Raw genomic sequence first — 23,986 nt, forward strand, 5'->3', positions numbered from 1 at the left:
TACTCATGCAAATAATGAATCCCCATATCTTGTTCCTAAAGATGACGTTCGGTGGTAAGATTACGTTCGGTCATTAGACAAAATAATAGTAAGATACAATGGTAGAGTTCGGTTCATTAGACAAGATTAGACAAGATAATAGTGAGATACAATATGCAATAAACCAAAATGAGACAGTAAGTGAGATACAATGGTAGAGTTCAGTTCATTATATTCTAGTAAAGCATCAAAATTGCAAACACTGGTTTTAAGAAAGAATGCTTCTTAGCTACCAAAATCACATTAATGTTCCACAAATTGGAACTGTTTAGTTGTTATAAGTAATATACAAAAATAGAATATTTTGAAACTAGATGATAACTAAGTCTCCATAGATGCCATTAGAATCCATGATCATATAAAGCATCATACTCTCTCATTTAGCACTCATATCAATCATGCTAGCGCCGTAGAAGCCAATCCAAGCAAATTTACAGTCTACTGAAAAAAGAATTTACCTTGGTTTGGACTCATTTCCCTTGCTCCTAAACGTCGATAGTGAGAAAAATGATCTCGGAGCTGTAAGAAACATAGCATAGTGTAAGCAACCCAATGAACCGATACACTTTCATAATGAATGTATACACATTTTGAGTAGCCTGAGAAGGAACATCCTCACTAGTAAGTATATGAGCATACGATCAATGTGTGTGTGAGTGCTCGTGCGTGTAGATGAAGAGGTCAAGGGAAATTATTTGGGTTACATGTAATATGTAGGTAAAGATGTTTCCAAGTATCATTCACAGTTGATGTTGATTTCTGTATGCATTTTCTCTTGGAGTTCAAATATTTGGAACGAAAAACACAACATTGCATACTTACCTTTAATTGAGGTTCCAGAAACATGATCCTCTCTTAGTCTGAAGTTGGCTGGAGGTGCTGGGATAGAACTTTGCGAGGATTGTTCTGTGTGGACAAAGGAGATAAACGTCAGTAAAGAGGCATCGATAGTTCTTAATTACCGCCTGAATTGCTGACTAAGCATAAAAGGAATGAGAAAACATAATGAGATACTATAACCACCTGAGTCGTTGAAAAGCTCGTTTTCATTGAAGCCATCATCAGAAGGTTGAGCTAGAGAAAATCCCATTCTCGACTTCCTGAGATCTTCTGAGGAACGATTGGCCAGATCTCGTCCATCTTCAGTGTCATCATCTCCTTCTGATGTGGTAGCAGAGACCCAGTCAGCCATTGTCTCTGAGCCACGATTCTTCCTTCCGAATTTCAGTAACCTTTTAAATCCTCTAGTCATATCCTTACGGGATGAATTGGTGGCTACCATAGGCTTCTCAGCTGCTCCCCATTTCTTCCTCATCCTAGCAGCATCAGCCTCCATCACATTTAAAGAATGTGAATTCCACGAAGGACTTCCAATTGGGGAATCCAGAGAGGTGTCAGCATCAAATGTCTCATGGGGATACGAAAAGGGATGTTGAGTGCGAGAATTCCACGACATTTGACTTCCATTATGCCAATCTTGCACAGAGTCAGCAGGGAGGAAGCATGAAGGAATTTCTCTTGGAAATTTTGAGCCCAAAGCCTGGTCTACTGCAGAAAAGGTGAGAGTGTCGTCACCATTTTCGGATTCAGAGTTTACAAATGTATCTAGTTCAGGTTCCCTAGCTTCTAAAATATTGTCCTCTTCGGCATTCAAGCTCTTGAATTCATCCTCTCCTTCATCTTGGACAATATTTATGCATTCATCAGGTTCAGAGGCAATTCCATCATTTTCATCCATATCATTTACGCGTTCGGATCCCACAGGGACCCTCTGCCTCGCAATACTTGTTCGAGCAGCACGACTACCTTTCCTAAGAAAAGGCTTGGCACCAACATTTTTCTGAATGTCCTCATCAAATTTAATCTGGGTCAAAACAACGCCATCTGAGTCCAGAGAAGATACATCCTTGAACTCACTTGGATTCGCTGAGCCTTTCCTCAATGCCTGCGACCGGCGTGATTTGTCCTCCTTGACAATACCCATTTCTTCAGTTATGCTTTTGCTACGAGTATGGTTTCTCACCCGTGAACGCATTGCTTTGCCACCTCCAGAATAAGGCTTAGTATTTTCCTTTCTCAGGTCTGAGAAGTTGGGGACAGATTGGACAAGAGGATTTTCAGGTTGCATTCTTCGCTTTACAGAACCAGTGGAAGCTTTTGAAGCAGGCCTTGAAACTGGAGTAGCCGAAGGGCGAGGAGTCGTTGATGAAAATTTTCTGTTATTAGGAATGAGCTTCTTCTCTCGGAAATCCAAAGCATCATCATCAAAATCACAATCTCCAAAATCTAAATGCTCCTGTCAAAGTGAACCATTGTTGAGAATCCTTTGAAAAACACACGCGTGCAAAAATTGCATGATGATTCCACTCATTAATGGCAAGTTAGAGCATAATATAAATTTTACCTGTTCGTTGTTCAACATTGACCTGCTATTATACGATCTGAGTCTCTCAGCACGGTGCCGAGCACTGGATACTGAACTTTGTCTGTCTGCAGATCTAGATAACTTGGCCTTCATCTCAGACTTATTCCTTTCAAGACTATCCTGCATTGACTTCAATCGAGCTTCCTTCTGTGTTCTGTTGGAACTCCAATCTTCTTTCAGTTTTTCATCCCTCTTTTGAACATACCTTTGGTATAGTTTCCCTCGAGACCCCTCTGAAACACTAAGCTCGGAGAAACTCTTCTTCAAAGCATCACCTTTGTTCTGACTATCAACAATTTTCATGGAGGACGAAGCATTTAACTTGGTTTTGTTCTTCAAATTTCCAGTTGGCTCATTTGGGTTATAACTATCGGAAAATTGAGGGGGGATATCTTGTATCGGTTTTGAATACTGAAAACTACTCGCTGGAAAATGTTTTGCATCGTCTAATTTACCTTTACGGGAAGAGTTAGACACATCTGCAGGGACTCGCAGTTTGTGTTCTGCAAAGAGTTTTTCAAGCTCATCTGCCTTCATCTGTAACTCATCGTTGCGGTCCTGATTACCCTTTGTTTGCTTTCCCCTCTGAAGTTGTTCCGGAGGTGTAGCAAAAGAATCAAACCCTTCTTGAGCCTCCTTTGCAATTTTACCAGAAAATAGCGTCCTGCTGCTTCCATCAGGCAGAACTATTGTCTTCTTACTAAGGTCAGCTCCTGAGACCTTTCGATTGAACTTCATCCTCCGAGGTCCAGAATCTTCAATAGATTCCGTATTTTCTACTACTTCAGTTTCCCCACTAGACCTCAACTCCTGCTGAGCAGAAGAAGTATCATCTTCAATCTCTTTATGCTGAGCATCAAAAGCCTCTTGCAATCTTGAACCGGAAACACCTTCAGAAGCCCAAGACTCTTCCATAGTCTTCCATGTGGATGTCAAACTTGATTGCGCAGCGGATTTATCCCTTGTTTCACTTCCAGTAGGCCTAATTTGTGCTGGTGAAGTATCCTGGTTCTTTTGCCAATAAATGACACTTGACTCAGGCTTAATCATTGAAGAAACCTTTTCCGTATCATTGTTTGAATCCAAAACTTTATCCTCCTGGGAAGACAATTTCATGGAAGGAGTGCATAACGGGCTCTCAGAGTCTTTCTTTTCAGCACTCAAGTCAATGCTCATATCACCAACTCCACTCCACCTCCTTAAGACTCCCTTCTCTGCAGCTGCTCCCATCATTGACACATCAGACGACAGCCTCCTCAGCTCAACAGGTTTTACAACAGGAGGCTTTCCCCCAGAATTCTCTTTCTGCTTGTTCTCAAACATGTTTATCCTGTCCTGAACACTGAGTCGCCTTCCCGCTTGACTGGCTTGAATAGAACCTGTTTGGTCAGGAGCTGACGTCTCATCGTTCTTTTCATTTTCACCAGTGGCTTTGTCCGGATTATTTCCCACATCCCTCTCTACACTGGATTCTATACTAAAAGTGTGACGGGGCTTCTGATGTGTGGTTGGTTCTGGATGCGGCGGAGAGAGCAGATCATTGTCGATGGACATATCTGATGTGCATGAGGAACGAATAGCTCGGTCTTCTGACCCCGACTTCAATTGGTTGATGAGGTTTGGCCGCCTCTCACATAGAGATATGTACTTGCCACATGCTTCACTGCAAAAGCAGAAGGAAGCAAAAGCAGGCTAACTCAGCGCAGGGAGATCTCAGACACGACAATAATGCATTTAGTCATACAGAACTTGTTTTATATTTGAGAATCCTTACTTAAGGCGGTCAGCCCCAAATATATCAGCAAACATTTGAAGTTCCGTGACAGTGTCAGCATCAAAACCAGCAGCAGCAGCACGAGTACACGCATTAGTTAGGTCCTGCTGCGCAGCTACAAGCCTTAAGTCGATAGCTTTGAGAAGCTCCTTCCTGTATAGATTACAACTAAAAGAATTAAGTATTGCATGCCTTCAAAGTCGTTTTTGGATAATAAAAGCTGAACAACATCCCAATGCTCATTAGTAGAGACAACTCAGACAGAAAGTGAAAAAGATGATGGCAGTTAATACATAAGTTAAAGGGGGGGAAAAATACTTTGTGGCATCATCTGCAGCACTCGAACCGAATCCACCCCCACCTGGAGCAAATCGTAAATAATAAGATTATTGTTCCTTCTTGGAGTAAAAACCATACTACTTACACAAGAAGTGGTAAATGACCTTAGATTCTCGATGACTAGAAATTTTACTTGGATATCCAGAAGATCCAAACACGTTCTATATCGATTGTTACGACAATAAATTAAGTATAATATACTATAGCAACATATATATGCTTCAAAGCAACACAAATTTACACAAATAACAATAGTATATGCTTCAAGGCATCCAACACAAGATAAATCAAACATGTCATGTGACTAAAATAAAAGGAAATACGAAACTGGAAAATTCATACCAGAAAGTTGATCACCCATTCCCTGAAACAAGCAACCAAAGTAATTTAGCATTGATTCATTCCCACTAGGAAAACAAGGTAATAGGCAATAAATACATGTGAATAAATTCTCCGAGCTGCTTCCAGCTGTGACATCTCGGCATCAAAGGTATTGACAAGTTCAAGAACTTGAGGGGTGAAAACAAATCGTAAAAACCTGGAAAATGGAATTTATAGATACCTAATATCAGACATATCCAAGTATTCAAAGATTAGCAAAGGTTGAAGGTTGGAACAGTGCCACTACCTGTCAAGTGTGCCCTTGGTGAACCACGCCTTGGCATTCTTATGTCGTCCAGGATCAAGCTTGATTGTCTGCGAAGCAGAGGCTGCTTCTGCCTCGGAAACCTTTAAATGCGTAAGAAATGGGTTGAGAAGTCCAGAAGCAAGCTTCTCTGTGCTCCCACCACTCGAAACGAACAATTCACATCTGGAGAAAAACGTGCTCACAAGTCAACAACAAGCATTGCCACGGTACTCTGCTGGCAATCACAAAGAAAGAAATGCTAGCTCACCGCGAGTGCTTTGGTGAAAGCTGGAATACAGCGTAATCTAGAGGTGTATCCGGCTTTATCTTTTCCATACTAGGAAACGATACTATCTTCACCGTCTTATACCGTATATGTACACATCCATCCCCTAAGACCTATGAACATCAGAACGTGAAAATTCTCTCCATTCACACACACAACTATATAGAAATTCCAAAATTACAGCTACACAAAATCAGATATAAGTATATCCAACACCAGAAAAGGGGCAGAAAAAGGTAAAGCACAAATGCCAACCAAATTCCATCACTGGAACTGCACAATCGCACAAAATCTACAAAATCAGCCGCAATGCACTTCAAATTGAGCTAAAAATCAATTAGAAAATAAACACAAAAATCAATTATGCCTCAGATCTGATTTTCCCCAAACGAAATTCAAATGCCACACATCAACTTGAGCTAGGAATCATCGCAACAGCTAAGTTATCAGCTCAATCCAAAACAATGCAGAAACATTCCAACACTAACCAAACAACAACTCAAACAACACACCAAATTTTATTAATCCAAACTAAAGCGATCGAGGAATCATAAACTGACCTCAGCGATGCCAGCGCGAAGATCTTCAACACTGGAACGCGATCGTCGGATTCAAGTTCAGTCAACAATAAATCTCCAACGAAATTCAATCAAAATGCTCGAATTCACCTCGAATTTGTAGGATTTGCCGCTGTACTCCTTAGCTCGCTACAAACGCACACACTTCGTTCCACTCTGCTTCTCTTCTCTCCCTGAAGATAGATAGAATTATGTGTATAGTTACAGCTAAGTGTAGGTATGGAGAGAGAAGGTGGGGGAGCGGATGGAGAATGGAGTGGTGGTACTGGTGCCTTGATGCTGTGATTGTTTGTGCGTTCAGACAAATAATGAATCCTCTTTCTCTCTCTCTCTCCTCTTTTTGAGTGTGGTTCGTTTTCACTTTAGTTGTCTGTTGTATGTTTGAAATCGTTAAGTGAAGGGTTAATGAAAAGACAAAAAAGTCTATTGTGGTGGAATTCTTAGCTTGCTTATTCTAGGCCTCAAATTACGAAATTATCCTCCTTAATCGATTTTTTAGATTTAATAGTTATTTAAATTATCAAATTCTAATCATTTTATAAGCTTGTAGAATAAAAATATTAAGTTCGATGTTTTCATTTGCGATTAATTGTATGTAACAACACAAAGTTTTCAAATTTAGATTCGTCATTTTTTTTAAAAAAATGAATGACAAATTAGGAATTTTAAAAAATTCTCATTTATTCATTTGACCAAATATGCTTTATTCTATTTATATGTTTATAGTTTCTTTAGTTTAAAACGATGTCTTTAGTTGACTGTGACGTTACATTAATACACATTTACGTCACCATTCATAAATATCACTAAAATTTTACATGTGTGCACTAATTTAGTATTAGAATCGCCCAGAAAAAAAGCATCTTGAAATGATTGAGATTTTTTAAAACTAGTTAGTAACATTATTTGTCATTCAAAATTTAAAAATATACTACAAAATAATCTAGAATTAAAATAAACTTCGCGACTTTAGAAATAATTAGCCGTTTAGTTTTGGCAATGGTGTCATTTCACTAAACTAATTATTTTTCCTATTCCTTTATTTCCTTTAATAGACGAAATCGGTGTTATATATATTCAAATTCGAAAAGTTAAAATCTCAATTAATATTTTTTGAGGGGTTTTAAGTACCGTTTATTGTTACTAGTAATCGTTAGGCTTATAAAGCAATGTTTAATTTCAATCAATTATATCTATTTATTATCATGGTTAGAATAACATGAGCGTGAATAAATGGAATTAAGTATTAAAGACGTGTAGAGAATAATACAGTTGCCATATTAGACATTTTTGGGCAAACCATGGAATAGTCAATAAAAAATAAAATTAGTATATTTTGCGAAAATTCAATTGAATGATTTGATAAATTTTGCGAGTGTTAGCTTAAAATTTTTTTAATCATAAATTAGTATATTAATTTTAACCGATCATGATATTCTCCATATATATAAATAGTTTTAGCATTTAATTTCTAGTTTTAAGCTAATAGTATCTGAATTGTTTTGACATCGATAGTGCTTATATATGAATCATACTGTATGATGCAACATACCACTCCTCTAAATATCAAAGAATAAATAATTATGAATGTTCATAAATATAATAGTACCACATATACACAATAAAATATATTTTATAACTAAATACCTTTTGTTTAGTCAGCCCATTTATTTTGTTATATGGGCTAATTGAGATATTAGAATAGATAAGAAAAGGAATAAAGAAGGCCTACAAACAATTAATAAACATGGATGGTTCCCTACTTCTTGCCAACAATTGCTTTGAATATAAAGCTTCAAGCCGTAGTAATTATTTGTTTCACCCCACAAACCAGAAATCCCAAATCCACCATTGCCATTGGTAAAACTTAACATGGTGGTGATAGGTGACAATAGCAAATGGATGATCCAAATTGTTTTGCCTTCTTATTCCAAGCCAAACCAACTCTTGTGATACACATGGAAAATGACAATCAACATTCCTTTGCCTTGATCTTCTTTTTTTGTTCATATTTTCCAAACCTTTCTTAGCCCCACACCCTCTCCATTCATTGTTCACCACATGAATTATGAGTAGCTCTTGGAAATCCAAATTTCACATGCATTTCACATTATGAATTTATGTACTTTTTTTTAGTTTTCATTTTTTAGATAAAAATAAAGCTTACATTATAATTCAAAGATGGCCCATCAGCTGAATGCTTGTGCTGTATTTTTTGACTTGTTGAAGTTTCTCAAGCATATAACTTTATTTGGTAAAGCCTTTCATAGGAAGGGAGGGAGGGAGGGAGCATTCTAAAATTAATTCACAATCCTATTTTATTGCTCCACATTGTAACAGTCTATAACCATCTAGTTATATACACAAGAGAATTAAAAAAAAAAGTAATTGTAATAAAATCATAAAAATAGAACTGTTAAAAAAAAAAAAAAAAAAGAAATTCTTTAAAATAATCACTATAGCTCATGGGCCCAAATGGAATATTGTCTATATATTCCAAAGTCTCACAATATTGGCTGCATTACTGAGGCCCAAGTAAATACCCTCTTGTATAAATTACAATCACAAATTTGAACTTTATATCATGGCTTAATTTGGAAGTTGCTTAATTAATTACCCTAAAAGTTAGGGGCACGTCCAAAATTTGATAATGGGGTGGGCTGAAGCAACATCTTGTTCGAATAAAGCAATCAAGAAAATATCAATGCAAGAATTGAATAGAGATATAAAAATAAAAAAATAAAAAAAAGCAGCAAAGAAAAATTACCTTCATGATTTTAATTTTTTTTTCCATTTTCCAACTTTATGAATTTATCGGAACAAGGGAAGAAGATGGAGGGTCAAGGCACGTGCTAGATTTTCACAGGACATGAAAATCGGGCACGTGCCCTGCTTCTCCATCTTCTATCAACCACATTCCATCTGCTGCTGCACATTTAGATTCATCCATGAAGAAAAACTCAGTCTCACTACTATTCTTGATCACTTATGAAATAACGTGACATGATTTTATCATATATATAGAATGTTGAAAAGCAAATAGTAGTAATTTTTTATTGAGTTAAGAAATTTTTAAAATATGCATATATATACCACACACTCCAACAAGATCACCAGAAATTGTGCGATCAAATATATTTTATTCTATGTATATTTGTAAAGTGGTTTATGTCTTGAAAAAGTGGGTATTGGGAGTTTGGCTGCCAAAAAAGTAGTGAAAAATGATGATAAAAATGATCTGTACCATCACAGGGTGGCCACCCATTGCCACTATATTGATCTAATCATATATTATGTGCTGTAAATGTAATGCAACCAATCAAAAGTACTACAAAAAAGTTGTTTAAATTGGCTTATCAAATTAGATCTATTTTCAAGAAAATGGAGTGAGTTTGGTGAACCACATTAGTTTCATAATTTTTAAGTGACTGATTGTAAATGCAAATAAGTTATCCCGACCTAGAAGGCATTAGTACGAGTACATGTTATTTTCGTGATGAGATCATTACTCTACCACAAGTTTGGGCTTCATTGGATTTTTGGAGGATGCTCTATTGATGAGTAGGAGTTACATCTAGGGTCAGTTCGTCATCGGGGTTTGGGTCACGCTATTTGAGTTGTGAGTTAATCTGGTGCGAGATAATGTTACTCATGTGTTACATATCTTTAATTTCTGAATATGTTTATATATTTATAGAAAATATGGGTTCCTTAAGAAGAAAGTACACATTTTAACTTTCTGTAGGGCTAGGCTCGAATCCGAATGTTTAGGGTTATGAACAAATTTTTTATCCCAATAAAATTTCAGTTCAATTAGCCCAAATTCCGAGTAGGGATTATCCGAAATCCGATGAGCTGACTCAATTAACATCCGTACCTATATATATCTCATTTCACACTGCATACGACCCAACAAATCGACACGATATCAATGCAACACAATCATACACCACTATTTGACCAAAAAAGGCACATTTAACACGATCTAAAACTTTATTCAGGACGTCATTAAAACACAAGAACTACATATGATTCTCCCATCAACGACCTATTTAATTTCACACCGGAAGATAGCTCGGCGACCCAGGGACATACTCGGTCAAAATGCCCGACGACGACCGGATCCCTACAATCGGGAACCTCAGCACTCCCCCCGAGGGGTCCAAGCTGCACGAAGATGAAGGAAACGTCGCCTTGAGATAGCAAAGCTCAGGGTTGTTGAGCAATATATCTCTGGCGCCGAAGGAGAAGGTGTAGATTCCTAAACTACTTGTTGTGGTTGATTTGACCACTCTTTCGAATATCCAAATCCCACAAACAAACTCAACTTTTGCTTGTGGGATCACTGCATAAGTTCCTGCACTGGCTATGGAGGTGTTTGTGCAAGTCAAGACTCCTGCAAGAACAAGATTTATTTCCACTGTTTGGGCAGGAGATTGTGTGAAGCCTAGAGAGAGAAGAGCAATGAGAAGAAAAGAGAGAAAGGCCATTTTTGGATCCAATGTGGTTGAAGTTCATGCAGATTTATACAAAGGGGGTGACATATAATTTTTATTGATGTACTACTAATGGATTGTGTATTTTTGACCTATGTTATGTAGATTTTTAATTAGTGTATACATAGGTACTGCTGTATTTGTACTTTGATTTAAATTTCTTGAACTTGTGTTAGCCATAGGCAATGCTAGGAGATGAGCTGGGTGGTAGTGTATTTTTTTTAATTTTGTGGTCCTTAGCTAATAGGCATAGACTAGATTGAGAAAAATATAATCTTTATATTCAATTACAACAGCTTGTGTTGCATGTACAGAGTAGGAAACTTTACAAGTAAAGCAAAGGGCAAAAGGAAAACCACACTCTTTAAACTCTAAACAGACCAAAAATCCCACCTTATTTCCCTATTAAGTTTGCATGACAAAATGTTGAATCGAAAAAACGAGCGAAGATGGCTTTTCCTTCGTCGTTTCTTCTCATCACTCTCCTCTCGCTTGCACTCTCGCAAGCTTCTTCTCAAGCACTGTACAGCAATGCCACTCTAGCAGGCATTGTCACTTGTATCAACGCTTCTATAGCGGCTGTGAAGACGTACCCATTGGTCCCAGACGCACGGGTGGATGTTGTCTGTGGCGTCCTGTTTGTAGAGAAGGTGATCAAAACGGCACACACAAATCTTGAGGGGGTTTATTCCTTCTCTTTCAACGTAGCTGATACGGCCTTGCTCAGCGTCCCGCAGATGTGTTACCTTAAAGTTGCAATGCCAGACAACTCGTGTGTGTTTGATCCTTCTGGAGGTTTTGTGAAGCTTCCTATTGTTGTCGGCTTAAGATCGGGTTTAGGCATGGTGACCTACTTTATCCCGGGAGCCCCAAGTTACTCACGTCCGTAAATACCATTTCGTTCTACGCTATGCAGAGTTCACCTGAAATTAGAAAAAAAAAAATCACCCAACATACCATATGTGACAAATATATAGTATGTACTAAAGCAATTGCAAGCTGTTACAAATAACAAATATTCATGATTCTAAGCTTAAAAGCCTACATGGAAAAATAAAATAAAAGGAATTGGTTTCTTGCAGCTCTTTTGCATTTTATATAAATGCATTGTAACAGCTTTTCATTACCTCAATGTTTCACACTAGAAATTGTCAATCTCAACCCGAAAGTTGGGCCCCGCGAGGCTCTGAAGTGCTTGGTTGTTGAAGACCACAGCTCGAACTTGTAATTCATCTTGGTCCTCTGCTATTGTCTTGGCAGACTCCACGACTGATTCGCTGCAATATTCCAAGTGAATTGATTGCATCCCACACGTTTCCCACACGCCTGGGGAACTGTTCTTCACTCGTTTCCCACACGCCTTTTTGGAAATGAGCTCGTTCCAATTTAAGCTTCTGAAGAAGAGGTAATGCACCTATGTTTTTTAGCATCTCTTCATTCACATCCCAATTGGAGTGGTGTGATCCCAAGCTCAACTTCTTAAGATAGTGTGGGAAGGTATTCCCTTTAACCTGCCACCAGTTAGTATAGGACTCTAGTGTATTCATGGACTCGAGATTTTGAAACTCTCCACTATGTATTGCCAATTTCTTTATGTTGGGGAAACTCAAATGCCAATCCAAATTCCAAAGATCAACTCCTTTGAGCGTTTGTAGTTCGTACATGATGACAACGTTTCCATTAGGAGGACGTTGTAGATGCAGTGCTCCTTTATAGGATTCAAAATGCCTAAGTTGAGGCATCATCCAAAAACTTGATGCAACAAAATTTGTAGAATGGAAAATGATCAGTGTGTGTAAATTCCAAAGAAAACTAACTGAAGAAGGGATACCATACATCCTCCCAACAAACTGAACTCCAACAGCAAGATACCGCGAGTTCACAAACTGGAACAGATCATCTAACAAATATTCATGGGTTCCATATCTATCTCTATCATAAGCTTTCAATGTCCTCAACAGTTTTGACTCAGGCATTGGAACAACTTCCAAGCTATGACATACAAGAGAACGAGCAAGCGGAACAGATCGTAAGGCCTCACAAGCCTCATCCTTTGTAGTGCCTCTGGGAATAATAACACAACGTTGCCTATTTGAGCCCTGAGACTTATGTTGCCATATCACATGATAAAACCCATCTTTCCCGGCTTCTCTGCAACAAAAGTCTCTCAATAGATCATGAACTTTGCAGTACTTTATGCATCCAGTCGATCTTAACTCGTGAACTAGAATGAGATTTCTATCAACTAGCTCAATTAAGTACTCTTTTGCACTCGTTTCCATGCTTTTCCCACTTATTGGTCTTAAAAGTCCTTCAGAAACCCACAACTTGACGAGTGTTGAGACACGAACTGTATGGTCTTCATCAAACACTCCCATGTATAGAAAACATGGCTTCAAATAAATTGGCAAATAACTGTAGCTTAGTTTCAGAATTTTCAAGCAAAAATCTTCATCAGCCGAATTCACTAACTACTGAACTTGAGTTTTTTCTTATTGATTCCCAGCCTTCTTAAGTGTGTTCCACCTTTTTCAAAACACCTCCCACCACAACAATTGCTAAAGGAAGTCCTCTGCAATTCTCTACAATTTTCTTCCCAATTTCCTCCAACTCAACTGGACAACTTTCCTTCCCAAACACAGAGTTGGAGAATAGATCCCAGCTACTAACCTCATCTAATAACTTCAATCGAAGGGAATAATTGCTGTTCAATTGAGAACTCAACTGCGATTGCCTAGTCGTCACCACTACATGACTACCATTCCAATTATCGGGAAAGAACGTTTGCATCTTATCCCATGCATCAACACTCCACACATCATCAATTACAACTATAAACCTTCTATTGAATAAATATTTGTAGAGTGTTAATCCTACTTCATTTTCACTAATTTCTTCCTTTGTTGGCTTGAGAAAGCAACTCAAAAAGGATTTCTCTAATGTTAAAATTTTGGGAAACAGTAACCCATGCACAAACATCAAAACGCACCTTAATCAACGGTTGTGCATAAACAAGTTTAGCGAGAGTGGTCTTACTTATCCCTCCCATGCCTACAACAGGGATGACTCGGAGTTGGCGATCGTCTTGTCCATTGGTGAGCTTGTGCATGATTTCAAGTAATACATCATCAAACCCCACCATGATGGAAGATCTCGACGAACCACCAGATGTTGAGACACTTCTCTGGAGCTGAGCTTCGGACTCAGATACCTCTACTAATTTCCTTTCTCCTCTTTGTGTTGATGTTTCTGAAATCTGAAACAATCTCAAAACATGCAAAGACTTACTCACACATCCCAGGCCCCAAAACCCCCCCCCTCATCGGAAACCTCCACCTCATGCTCCGCCCCGCCAAACACGGCCCCCTGATGCATCTCCAGCTCGGCGAGATCCACTCCGTCATCATCTCCTCCGTCGACTTCGCCAAACAAGTGGTCAGAACTCACGACATAAACTTCGCGAACCGGCCCCCGGGGCTGATGATGGGGAAACTCACCTACAATTACTCCGACATCGTCGCAGCCCCAGTGGCGACAAAAGAGTGGAGGAGACTTTGAGCCTCTGCAAACAGATGGCTTGTTGTGAAGGAGAAGGATCTCCGGCTAATCTGTCGGGGATGACGTCGTACGATGTTACAACGAGGGTGGTGGTCGGGGCAAAGACTTGTATAATCCGTCGAGCTGGCGACGGGGTTCTTGTTGGCCGATCTCTATCCTTCCATCAGCTAGCTGCTTCCGTTGAAGACCCAACGGATGTATCGAAAATTAGACAAGCTGTTCGATAGCATCATAGAGCAGCATAAAGCCTTTGATTTGAGGAGAGCTCCTTTGATTTCAAAGGGAACCATCTGGAATGCATACCTTTTGGTGCAGGAAGGAGAATGTCATTCGGATTAGAGCTTCCGCTTCTCTATCATTTTGATTGGAAAATGCCCAACATGAAGATTTGGATATGACGGAGGCCTTTGGTGAAACACCCTTTGCATTTGGTTCCTATTGTATTGTTAAACGACCTTTGCCTGCAAGTGCCTCACTGATTTATATATGGCTTCTGTATTCTCGTGTTCTTGGAGTGACGATAGGTAATTTAGAGCACTAATAAGCACGATAAACGAAATTATTATCCCTTAAATTCCTACTAGTGCCTACAATTACAGTAAAAGAGTAATAATTAGATAATTAAAGAACAAAACAAATAAAAATAGAGTAAAAGAGTAATAAAATAAGAATATGGTTTTAATGTCATTTTCAAAATTACTCATGGATTTTGCCCATACATAGTCAGTCATATGAGATCACATCAAAATTGGATCTCATTCTACACCACCATTTTTCCTTTTTCAGGGAGGATGTGTATTCAGTGCGTGGGCAATGACTGAGGTGATGAAAAACCCTTAGCACACTCACCAACCCACAAGAACAAGTGTACGACAAGGGATATGTTATGTAGACGAAGAAGACAAGTTTGAGCAGCTCAAGTACCTCAACAAAATTGCATTTCTCACTAATTCACAAACACAAAAGAACCATGTACTACTGTGTTGTTTGAGTGGGAGACTAGTGAACTCTTATGCTATTAGTCCACCTGCCTCCATTCCATCTAATATCTATTTAGACAGTCAATACATTATTTGAAACAAACCAAAAATTTATTATTTCAAACAAAAATAAACAAGCCAATGAATTTATTACTTGCAACAAATTTAAGCAAATAAACAAGCCAACTGGTAGCAACAAAAATAAAGAGTTACACATTCAATGGATTGAACTAGCAAACACGCTCAAACAGTACTTGCAACAAATTTAAGCAAATAAACAAGCCAACTGGTAGTAACAAAATGGACTCTGTAATTAAGAGTTACAAATTCAATGGAACTAGCAAACCTGCTCAAACAGTACTTGCAAAGAAATACGCTCAATACAGAACACAACGAAAACAGTTGGTGTCAATCCCCAACAACTACTTCCGACATAAGCGGCCTGCCTCATCAGTCCATGAACAGACAGACAGACAGAGACAGAGATTACATCTGCAGATGAGTAATAAATAACCCTTATCAAATCACACTCACTATTAAGGAATATGCAATTGACACTAATGAGTTGCTACAAGCTATAACCAGCACATTTCTGTCTATATATGTTTACCTACAAACTGAAAATGGAAACCAATGTACCATCATATGCATTATTGTAACAGCCTCATTACCTCAATGTTTCAGATTAAAAATAGTCTATCTCAACTTGAAAGTTGGGGCTTGCGAGTCTCCGTAGCGCTTGGTTGCTGCTGTTGTTGAAGAGCACAACTCGAACTTGTAATTCATCTTGCTCCTCTGCTATCGTCTTGGCAGACTCCACCACTGATTCCCTGCAATATTCCAAGTGAATTGATTGCATTGTTGGTATTTCACCAATTTCACAAGGGATCTCCTCCAATTCCTTTGTTGCGTAAAGACGAAGTTTCTCAAGGCATGGAATGTGAGAGCTATCTGTTATCCAGGATACCAAATGACACCATTTCAGTTCCAAGAATTTGAGGCTTGGGAACTGTTCTTCACTTGTTTCCCACACGCCATTTTGGAAACCAGCTCGTTCCAATTTAAGCTTCTGTAGAAGAGGTAATGCACCTATGTTTTTTAGCATCTCTTCATTCACATCCCAATTGGAGTGGTGTGATCCCAAGCTCAACTTCTTAAGAGAGTGTGGGAAGGTATTCCCTTTAACCTGGCACCAATTAGTATAGGACTCTAGTGTATTCATGGACTCAAGATTTTGAAACTCTCCACTAGTTATTGCCAATTTCTTTATGTTGGGGAAACTCAAATCCAAATCCGAATCCCTAAGTTTAACTCCTTTGAGCGTTTGTAGTTCGTGCATGATGACAACATTTCCATTACGAGGACGTGGTAGACCCATTGCTCCTTTATAGGATTCAAAATGCCTAAGTTGAGGCATCATCCAAAAACTTGATGCAACAAAACTTGTAGAATGCAAAATGATCAGTGTGTGTAAATTCCAAAGAAAAGTAACTGCAGAAGGGATATAATACATCCACCCAACAGCAAGATACCGTGCGTTCACAAACTGGAACAAAGCATGTAACAAATAATCGCGGCTTGCACATCTATTGGTACCAAGAGCTTTCAATGTCCTCAGCAGTCTTGACTCAGGCATCAGAACAACTTCATCACTATGACATGAAAGCGTATGAGCAAGCTGCAAAGATTGTAAGCCATCACGAACCCTGTCCATTAAAGTGCCTCCAAGAATAACAACACAACGTTGCCTATTTAAGGCCTGAGACTTATGTTTCCCTGTCACATAATAAAAGCCCTCTTTCTCAGCTTCTCTGCAACAAAGGTCTCTCAATAGATCATGAACTTTGCAGTACTTTATGTTTCCAGTACACCCTAACTCATGAACTAGAATGAGATTTCTATCAACTAGCTCATATAAGTACCCCTTTGCGCTCGTTTCCAAGCTTTTCCCACTTTGTGGTCTTAGAAACCCTTCCGAAACCCACAACTTGACGAGTGTTGAGACATGAACTGTATGGTCTTCATCAAACACTCCCATGTATAGAAAACATGGCTTCAAATACATTGGCAAATAACTGTAGCTTAGTTTTAGAATTTTCAAGCAAAAATCATCATCAGCCGAATTCACTACTGAACTTGAGTTTTTTCTTATTGATTCCCAACATTCTTTAGTGTGTTCCACCTTTTTCAAAACACCTCCCACCACCACAATTGCTAAAGGAAGTCCTCTGCAATTCTCTACAATTTTCTTCCCAATTTCCTCCAATTCAACTGGACAACTTTCCTCCCCAAACACAGAGATGGAGAATAGATCCCAGCTACTAACCTCATCTAATAACTTCAATCGAAGGCAATAATTGCTGTTCAATTGAGAACTCAACTGAGATTGCCTAGTCGTCACCACTATGCGACTACCATTCCAATTATCAGGAAAGAAATTTTGCATCTTATCCCATGCATCGATACTCCACATGTCATCCATAACAATTATAAACCTTCTATTGAATAAATATTTGTGGAGTGCTAATCCTACTTCATTTTCACTCATTTCACTCATTTCTTCCTTGCTTTTTTTGTTGGCTTGAGAAAGCAACTCAAAAAGGATTTCTCTAATGTCAAAATTTTGGGAAACAGTAACCCATGCACAAACATCAAAACGCTCCTTAATATAAGGATGTGCATAAACATGTTTAGCGAGAGTGGTCTTACCAATCCCTCCCAAGCCTACAACAGGGATGACTCGGAGTTGGCGATCGTCTTGTCCATTGGTGAGCTTGAGCATGATTTCAAGTAATACATCATCAAACCCCACCATGATGGAAGATCTCGACGAACCACCAGATGTAGATGTTGAGACACTTCTCTGGAGCTGAGCTTCGGACACAGATATCTTCATCGCCTCCTTCTTGACCAAATCCATGTCTTCTATCACTTTCTTCAAACATCGATAAAGATTATCAGCGTAACTGATTTTCCTGGCATGATTTTTGGGTTTCATTAGACATCCAAAGTAATTGGACAACATGAGCGGTTTACTTTGAGAGCTGGAGCCAGCAGAAGTACTGGTTTCTCCACTGGATCTACGCAGCTTGATCATGTCCACAATATGGGACTCGATCACATCTTGGGCTGCATATGCTGCCTCTGCAATACGAATCTCCAACGGATCGGCTTCGCTTGTGTTGGCAACAGGGGAATTATAGGTTTCAAGAAATTCTTGCAAGGAGGTGACAGTTTGAGTGAGGGATTCAGCTTGTTGTTCGTCGATAGAAATCGGAGGGGAAGGACGATGCTTGATATCATCTAAGATATGCTTGAGTGAAGTCAGAGCTGCATAAGACCATCCACAACGCGTCTCGCGCCGGGCTCGCGTCTCGTCTCGGAGAGACGAGACCCCCGCGAGACGCATTGCAGCGGCCATCTCGTCTCCAGCTCGCGACCGGCTCGTCGCGTAGCTCGTCTCGGAGAGACACGAGACGAGCTGTCTCGCCACGCGCCCGAGACACGTGGCACGTCCCCATGCGTGCGTGACGCCCACTCGCTGGCCCGCGAGTGGGCGTCGTCACTGATGACGCAATAATTCATTTTTTTTTTTAAAAATCGATTTTTAATAAAAAAATTTTTTTTTTTTTTCAAACGGTAATATTACCGTTAAATATTTATTTTCATTTTTTAATTTTTTAATTTTTTACTCTATAAATAATTCTATTCCATACTCATTTCAAACACAAACACACATCTATTCCTCTCAAATCCTCTCTATCACTCCAATTTCCATCTTCAATCAACTCAAACAAATGGATCCTTTTGAGCAAATGCGCCAATTAATGGAACAATCACTCGAAGTGTGTTTGTTTAAATTTTAATAAAGTGTGTTTGTTTAAATAAAGTGTGTTTGTTTAAATTGAATTGGGTTTTAAAAAAAATTATAAATTAAATTGAATGAATAGTAATTAAGAGACGGTATAGAGACGGTTAAGAGACGGAGCGTTGCAGCCTCCGTCTCTTAGTTAAGAGATGGAGGAAAAAAGGACAGTGGGGCCCTCAAATAGTGCTCAAATAGTAGTTAAGAGACGGTTTAAGAGACGGTATAGAGACAGCGTTGTGGATGGCCTAAGCTGCCATGGCGATCTGTAGCTGCCAAAGCTCAGACTTTAGGCTCGTTGAGAGAAGAATTGTTGTTAAAATCTAGTCCACAAATATAAGTATTGCCGACAGCTAAGACATACATGCATGTTGCCCCACAGTATAAAGCAAGATATTTCGGAAAAATTGATTAAATTCGCTAATCATTATTGAAGCATGCAAATTTTTCAAAATAAGGAATTTTTCAAATTTTTCTATTTTTTCTCTTCTTTTTATTATTATTATTTCTATCTTAATATTTATGAATTGTTCAAATTACCTAATATATTCACAAGTTTTCTCTCTTTTGTGTCTATTTCTTGAAATTGTTGACAATCTTTTTTGCCACTTCTTTCCTCTTTCCCGACCTCATTCGGATTCCCTCTCAAAACTTAGATGAATCTCATCGGCTTTCATCATCAAATTTATGACCTAAACAAAATTTGAATATTTTAAAAAAGAGGGAAGATATCTGCTCTACCTCACTACAATTCAACAACCTTATGTCTGATTCGAGCTACAACAACCAGAAATTGGCTGCTCTGTCTTTGCTCAGCTACTACGAATAGCAGAAGCGGCAAGATCGGGCACGGGATGATCTTCTCCGGCCTCTTCTCAGCCGCCCGATCTTCCGCTTTCCATGATTCACGATCACAACTTCTTGAGGGAGTGTGGGAACCTAAACCTCCGCAAATATTCATTACCTTTTTCTGTGGTATTGCAGCCGAAGTTTTCCAATTTACTCAAACACTGAAGATAGTTGAGACCGTTTTGTTTCACCCCATCATACATTAGATACAAGGTCTTCTTTTAACCACCTTCTCATTCAAAATCAACTTCTCCATGATAACAATGTATGTCATTGTCAAATGTCAATCCCAAGGATGAAGCTTCAAATATGAGATGCCGAAGTTGATGCAATTTCCACATTTCAATCGGGACACTAAAATTACTGAATAATCAATGTGTGTAGATTCATTCCAAAGCAGACCGACCAATCGAAGCAGGGAACTTGGAACTCTCATGAATTTCAACCGTGAGTTCACCAATTCAAACACATTATCCTTCTACCAAATAAGCCCCACCTAAAGTAGCTTCTGCATAATCGAGCTAGTTGAACTTCTCCATCCCTCTCTTCCGTCCAATTTCCATACATGTCATCACATTTTATGGAACCTACACTTTTACTTTTTAATCACAAATCCGGCGCTCGCTATTATTGGCCGAAGGTGAATCTCTTACAGCAACATAAAACCTTTCCTTTTCCACTTCTTTCAAACACAAATCATGAACTTTACAACTGTAAACATTTCTGATGTTTTTCAAGTGTATCTATGATATATATATAAGAGAAACCAGAGCTCCATAAGCAGCCATGATAAACTCAGTCTATGAATGCACACACAGAATGTGAATGGAAATTTGAGAACATTAGAAGACAACCAATCTTGTATCATGACTCCACAGTTGAGAATTAAAAATCTTTATGACAGATAAGGATGAACAATAAAATCTTTTATGACTTTTTAATACACCATGAATACTAAAATATTTACGCAACTATCTAGGAATCTTTAAGTCTTTTATATTTCATTGATATGGGAATGTAATGTGCCTAGCATATAATTATGGATTAGAGTTACTTTAATCATGTATGCACATCATAATGTCAGAAAATGAATCTCAAAACTTGAAATCAAACACAACTCTATCAAGTTAAGAATTAAGCTGCTTGATTTGAATTGAAGCCTTTATATAGTAAGTGTGGTTTTTAAATAGTGGATTTCGATTATATCCTTTTCACTTTATGAGTTATTCATGACACAAAGAGGAGTCGAGTTTGGGATCTTAAAGATATGAATGACATAAACCTTGATATAGTCTTTGGTATACAATCACAAAGATAAATAGCTGTACATTTTGGACTAATATGATTTCTTTCTTGATTTCTTCGATCACTTTCTGTAGATCGTGATAGAATTCGACGATGAAGGAGAAAGGAAGAATTTTGTTAGAAATGCGCAACAGGAGGAAAAGCGAAAAATGCAGAGGTCGACGAGGTAAGTACACCTCTTTAGTTGAACAAAACACAGATCAGATTTGAACATCATAGATTATCATGTTCTTAGTCTCGGGTTTTGTTCATGTGATTCGCTTCACTGGTATCCATCGACCATCAGGGCTGCAAGAAACGAGCATCCAAATCTAAACAAGAACACTAGAAAGAAAGCTAGACAATCTGATAAACAAACTCACTTTTATACTAACAACCCTTAATGGCTATCAACTTCAACTTGCAGAGAGTGAACACGATCTGAACAAACCTCGGAGCTTTTCTTCGAATCCCAATCATCCCGAGTTTCCAGTACAGAGGCAAACATTCAAGGAAAATATGGGATACTCGCAGCAAAGCCGCATTTACTATATTCAGAATACGAATGCAGTAGGGAGTCGACGAATTCACCAGCAAGGTCATGAAAAAGCAGCAGAAAAATTTCGAAACTTTGCCTTATGAAGGCGTCATTACAAGGATAGATGCAAGTTTTTTCATGAATCAGCTTCAAACTAGTGAAAGGTAGAATTCAAATTCACCTTTTGTCCCCTGTAATTTGATTCTATCTTTCTGTTGAAATAGAAAGTTAGAAACAGTTATGCGTATGATAAGCAAGCAAAAGCATGAGAAATTCTCAAACAAATTCCATTTCCAAATATGAAATAAAAAACTGACATAAACCATAAAGCATTACTATTAGTTTACCAGTAATACTTATCCAGTGATCATCGTCCCAGCGCCTTCATCAGTCAAAATCTCAAGGAGTAGCGAATGCTTCAGCCGCCCGTCGATGATGCTAGTTGTCCGAACACCTTGCGCCAGTGACCTCACGCAGCAGTTGACCTTCGGGATCATCCCACCAGCTATCGTCCCCTCTTCAATCATCTTCTTCACTCCCTTGATGTCGATCTCCCTCACCAGACTCTCCGGGTTGTTTCGGTCTTCCAGTATCCCGGCCACGTCCGTCAGCAATATCAGCTTCTCCGCCCCCAGCGCCGCCGCCAGCTCACCTGCCGCCGTGTCCGCGTTGATGTTGTAGGCCTGTCCGGTTGCATCAGCAGCGACCGAGGCGATCACGGGGAGGTGGTTGTTGTCAATGAGCGGCCGGATTATCGTGGGATCGACACTCGCAATGTCGCCAACGAAACCGAGCTGCGAGGCATTTGGAGAGGGCCGAGCCGTCAAGAGTCGGCCATCGATTCCCGATAACCCGACTGCGGTACCGCCAGCTTGGTTGATCAGCGCGACGAGCTGCTTGTTCACTTTACCAACTAACACCATCGACACGATCTCCATGGTCGATGCATCAGTGACACGGAGCCCGTTGAGGAAATTTGGCTCGATGTTCAGTTTTCCGAGCCACTGGTTGATCTCGGGCCCGCCTCCATGGACGAATACGATACGGAGGCCGACACAGGAAAGAAGCACAACGTCAGCAATCACAGAAGCCTGCAGGGCCTCGGATTTCATCGCTGCTCCTCCATACTTAACAACAATGGTCTTGCCACGGAATTTCTGGATAAAGGGCAATGCTTCGGATAAAATCTTCACTCGGGTTTGAGCAGAAGTGAAGTCTTGATCAACTTCTGGAGCTACAATCGAATGTAAAGACGATCTGACGCTTGTGCTTATACGGCTGGGCTTGAATTTGGCCAAAGGCGCTGCATTTTGCCATGAAAGAGCAAAACTACTAGTTTTTTCAAGAACTGCTGGTAAAGGACTAATCGGGCGCATATTGGCAGCTAACATCGTTTCTTCAACGGCTTCGACAATGAACCTATTAAAGACTTCAAACTAGCAAAGAATAAGCTCATGCCCCATCCACTAATCCAAGAGTAAACGACCAAGACAAGACAAAGTACACAACTATGGAAGCAATACATACTAATCCAAAATCCAAAAAAGAATTAAACAACAAAAGGAGAAATGCAAATCTCCAAATTGCATAAACAGAATGAGAACAAATCTATACTCAGTGAATCTCTACCGAAAACAAAAAGATATCTAAACCCTATTTGCCCAACTTGAAACCAAAAAACCACTTAATTTCTGAAATTTACAAGTAACAAGAAAAGCAAGAACAACAATTGCTTAAGATAAATAGAATAAGAATCATCCAAAAACATCAGACAATCTCCTAAAAAATTAGAACATCCAAACAGACTAACTGCCCAAAACATAAACTAACTTTTTCACTTCATAGAGAAGCAATCGAAATCGTTCAAGAATAGGTTAATGAGTAAAAGCAAAACCGCAACGGTGCTAGCTAAATTAGGTTTCTGCAAACTCAAAAAATGCAAAACAAAGAAAAAAATCCTTAATTTCCATTCCAACACTCTCAAGCTTAGAAATTAGGATCTCTCAACTGATATACGACTAAGAAATATCCATAAAAAAACAAATCTTGAAGCAGTCTTGACTATCCAAGCAACATTTTAGTTTTCCGCATGCATTGCCATATATAAGTTGCAGACACTTCACAAGAAAAAGTAGAAGAAATGGAAATCAACTGACCTCTTTCACAAATCTGTAAAGCGAATTGCAGTAGCTGATTTCAGCTGCCAACAACAATTAAAAATGGGGATTGCGCAATGTGATGAGGGATGTTAGAAGTTTTGAGTGATTATTATATAGTGGATTTGAATAAAAATTCACTATTGATTACTAGTAGTACTATGCAAAACAAACTTTTTCTTTTACTATTT

The 23,986-nt window shown here is 38.9% G+C and overlaps 6 protein-coding genes across 12 annotated transcripts; 1 reads left to right on the top strand and 5 right to left on the bottom strand.

The window, feature by feature from the left end:
- Positions 1-126: 126 nt before the first annotated feature.
- Positions 127-6,429, bottom strand: LOC121797725. 3 transcript variants are annotated; one of them, XM_042196414.1, is made up of 12 exons: positions 6,160-6,429; positions 6,052-6,082; positions 5,474-5,597; positions 5,206-5,388; positions 5,016-5,115; positions 4,920-4,941; positions 4,557-4,599; positions 4,239-4,391; positions 2,444-4,127; positions 1,063-2,335; positions 862-945; positions 127-558 (listed from the first exon to the last, which is right to left on the bottom strand). In XM_042196414.1, exons 3-12 carry the CDS (start codon positions 5,539-5,541, stop codon positions 494-496), a joined length of 3,675 nt encoding a protein of 1,224 aa, XP_042052348.1. In that variant the 5' UTR covers positions 5,542-5,597; positions 6,052-6,082; positions 6,160-6,429; the 3' UTR covers positions 127-493. The 3 variants fall into 3 exon arrangements, with proteins under 3 accessions (XP_042052348.1, XP_042052347.1, XP_042052346.1); XM_042196413.1 differs by having other exon boundaries at positions 5,474-5,604; XM_042196412.1 differs by having other exon boundaries at positions 6,052-6,429.
- Positions 6,430-10,820: 4,391 nt separating this feature from the next.
- Positions 10,821-15,587, bottom strand: LOC121797728 (putative late blight resistance protein homolog R1B-8). Its single transcript, XM_042196418.1, has 3 exons — positions 15,450-15,587; positions 11,693-14,710; positions 10,821-11,488 (listed from the first exon to the last, which is right to left on the bottom strand). The coding sequence occupies exon 2, from the start codon at positions 12,941-12,943 to the stop codon at positions 11,795-11,797; it is 1,149 nt and encodes a 382-aa protein (XP_042052352.1). The 5' UTR covers positions 12,944-14,710; positions 15,450-15,587; the 3' UTR covers positions 10,821-11,488; positions 11,693-11,794.
- LOC121799562 lies at positions 11,015-11,455 on the top strand. The gene has a single exon (XM_042198969.1). It carries the CDS (start codon positions 11,015-11,017, stop codon positions 11,453-11,455), a length of 441 nt encoding a protein of 146 aa, XP_042054903.1.
- Positions 13,077-15,554, bottom strand: LOC121799576 (putative late blight resistance protein homolog R1A-10). The gene is made up of 3 exons (XM_042198983.1): positions 15,450-15,554; positions 13,555-13,821; positions 13,077-13,472 (listed from the first exon to the last, which is right to left on the bottom strand). Exons 1-3 carry the CDS (start codon positions 15,552-15,554, stop codon positions 13,077-13,079), a joined length of 768 nt encoding a protein of 255 aa, XP_042054917.1.
- Positions 15,234-20,020, bottom strand: LOC121799579 (putative late blight resistance protein homolog R1B-16). The gene is made up of 3 exons (XM_042198985.1): positions 19,933-20,020; positions 15,775-18,406; positions 15,234-15,595 (listed from the first exon to the last, which is right to left on the bottom strand). The coding sequence occupies exons 1-2, from the start codon at positions 20,018-20,020 to the stop codon at positions 15,789-15,791; spliced, it is 2,706 nt and encodes a 901-aa protein (XP_042054919.1). The 3' UTR covers positions 15,234-15,595; positions 15,775-15,788.
- Positions 20,021-21,067: 1,047 nt separating this feature from the next.
- LOC121799038 (acetylglutamate kinase, chloroplastic-like) lies at positions 21,068-23,926 on the bottom strand. 5 transcript variants are annotated; one of them, XR_006050134.1, is made up of 3 exons: positions 23,796-23,926; positions 21,485-23,058; positions 21,068-21,410 (listed from the first exon to the last, which is right to left on the bottom strand). XR_006050134.1 is itself a non-coding variant. In XM_042198362.1 (3 exons), the coding sequence occupies exon 2, from the start codon at positions 23,028-23,030 to the stop codon at positions 21,996-21,998; it is 1,035 nt and encodes a 344-aa protein (XP_042054296.1). In that variant the 5' UTR covers positions 23,031-23,058; positions 23,796-23,926; the 3' UTR covers positions 21,068-21,851; positions 21,987-21,995. The 5 variants fall into 5 exon arrangements, 4 of the variants coding, with proteins under 4 accessions (XP_042054296.1, XP_042054293.1, XP_042054294.1 ...); XM_042198362.1 differs by having other exon boundaries at positions 21,068-21,851; positions 21,987-23,058; XM_042198359.1 differs by having other exon boundaries at positions 21,068-23,058.
- Positions 23,927-23,986: the final 60 nt, after the last annotated feature.

The sequence above is a fragment of the Salvia splendens genome, chromosome 4 (assembly GCF_004379255.2).
Source record: "Salvia splendens isolate huo1 chromosome 4, SspV2, whole genome shotgun sequence".
NCBI classification, from domain to species: domain Eukaryota; kingdom Viridiplantae; phylum Streptophyta; class Magnoliopsida; order Lamiales; family Lamiaceae; genus Salvia; species Salvia splendens.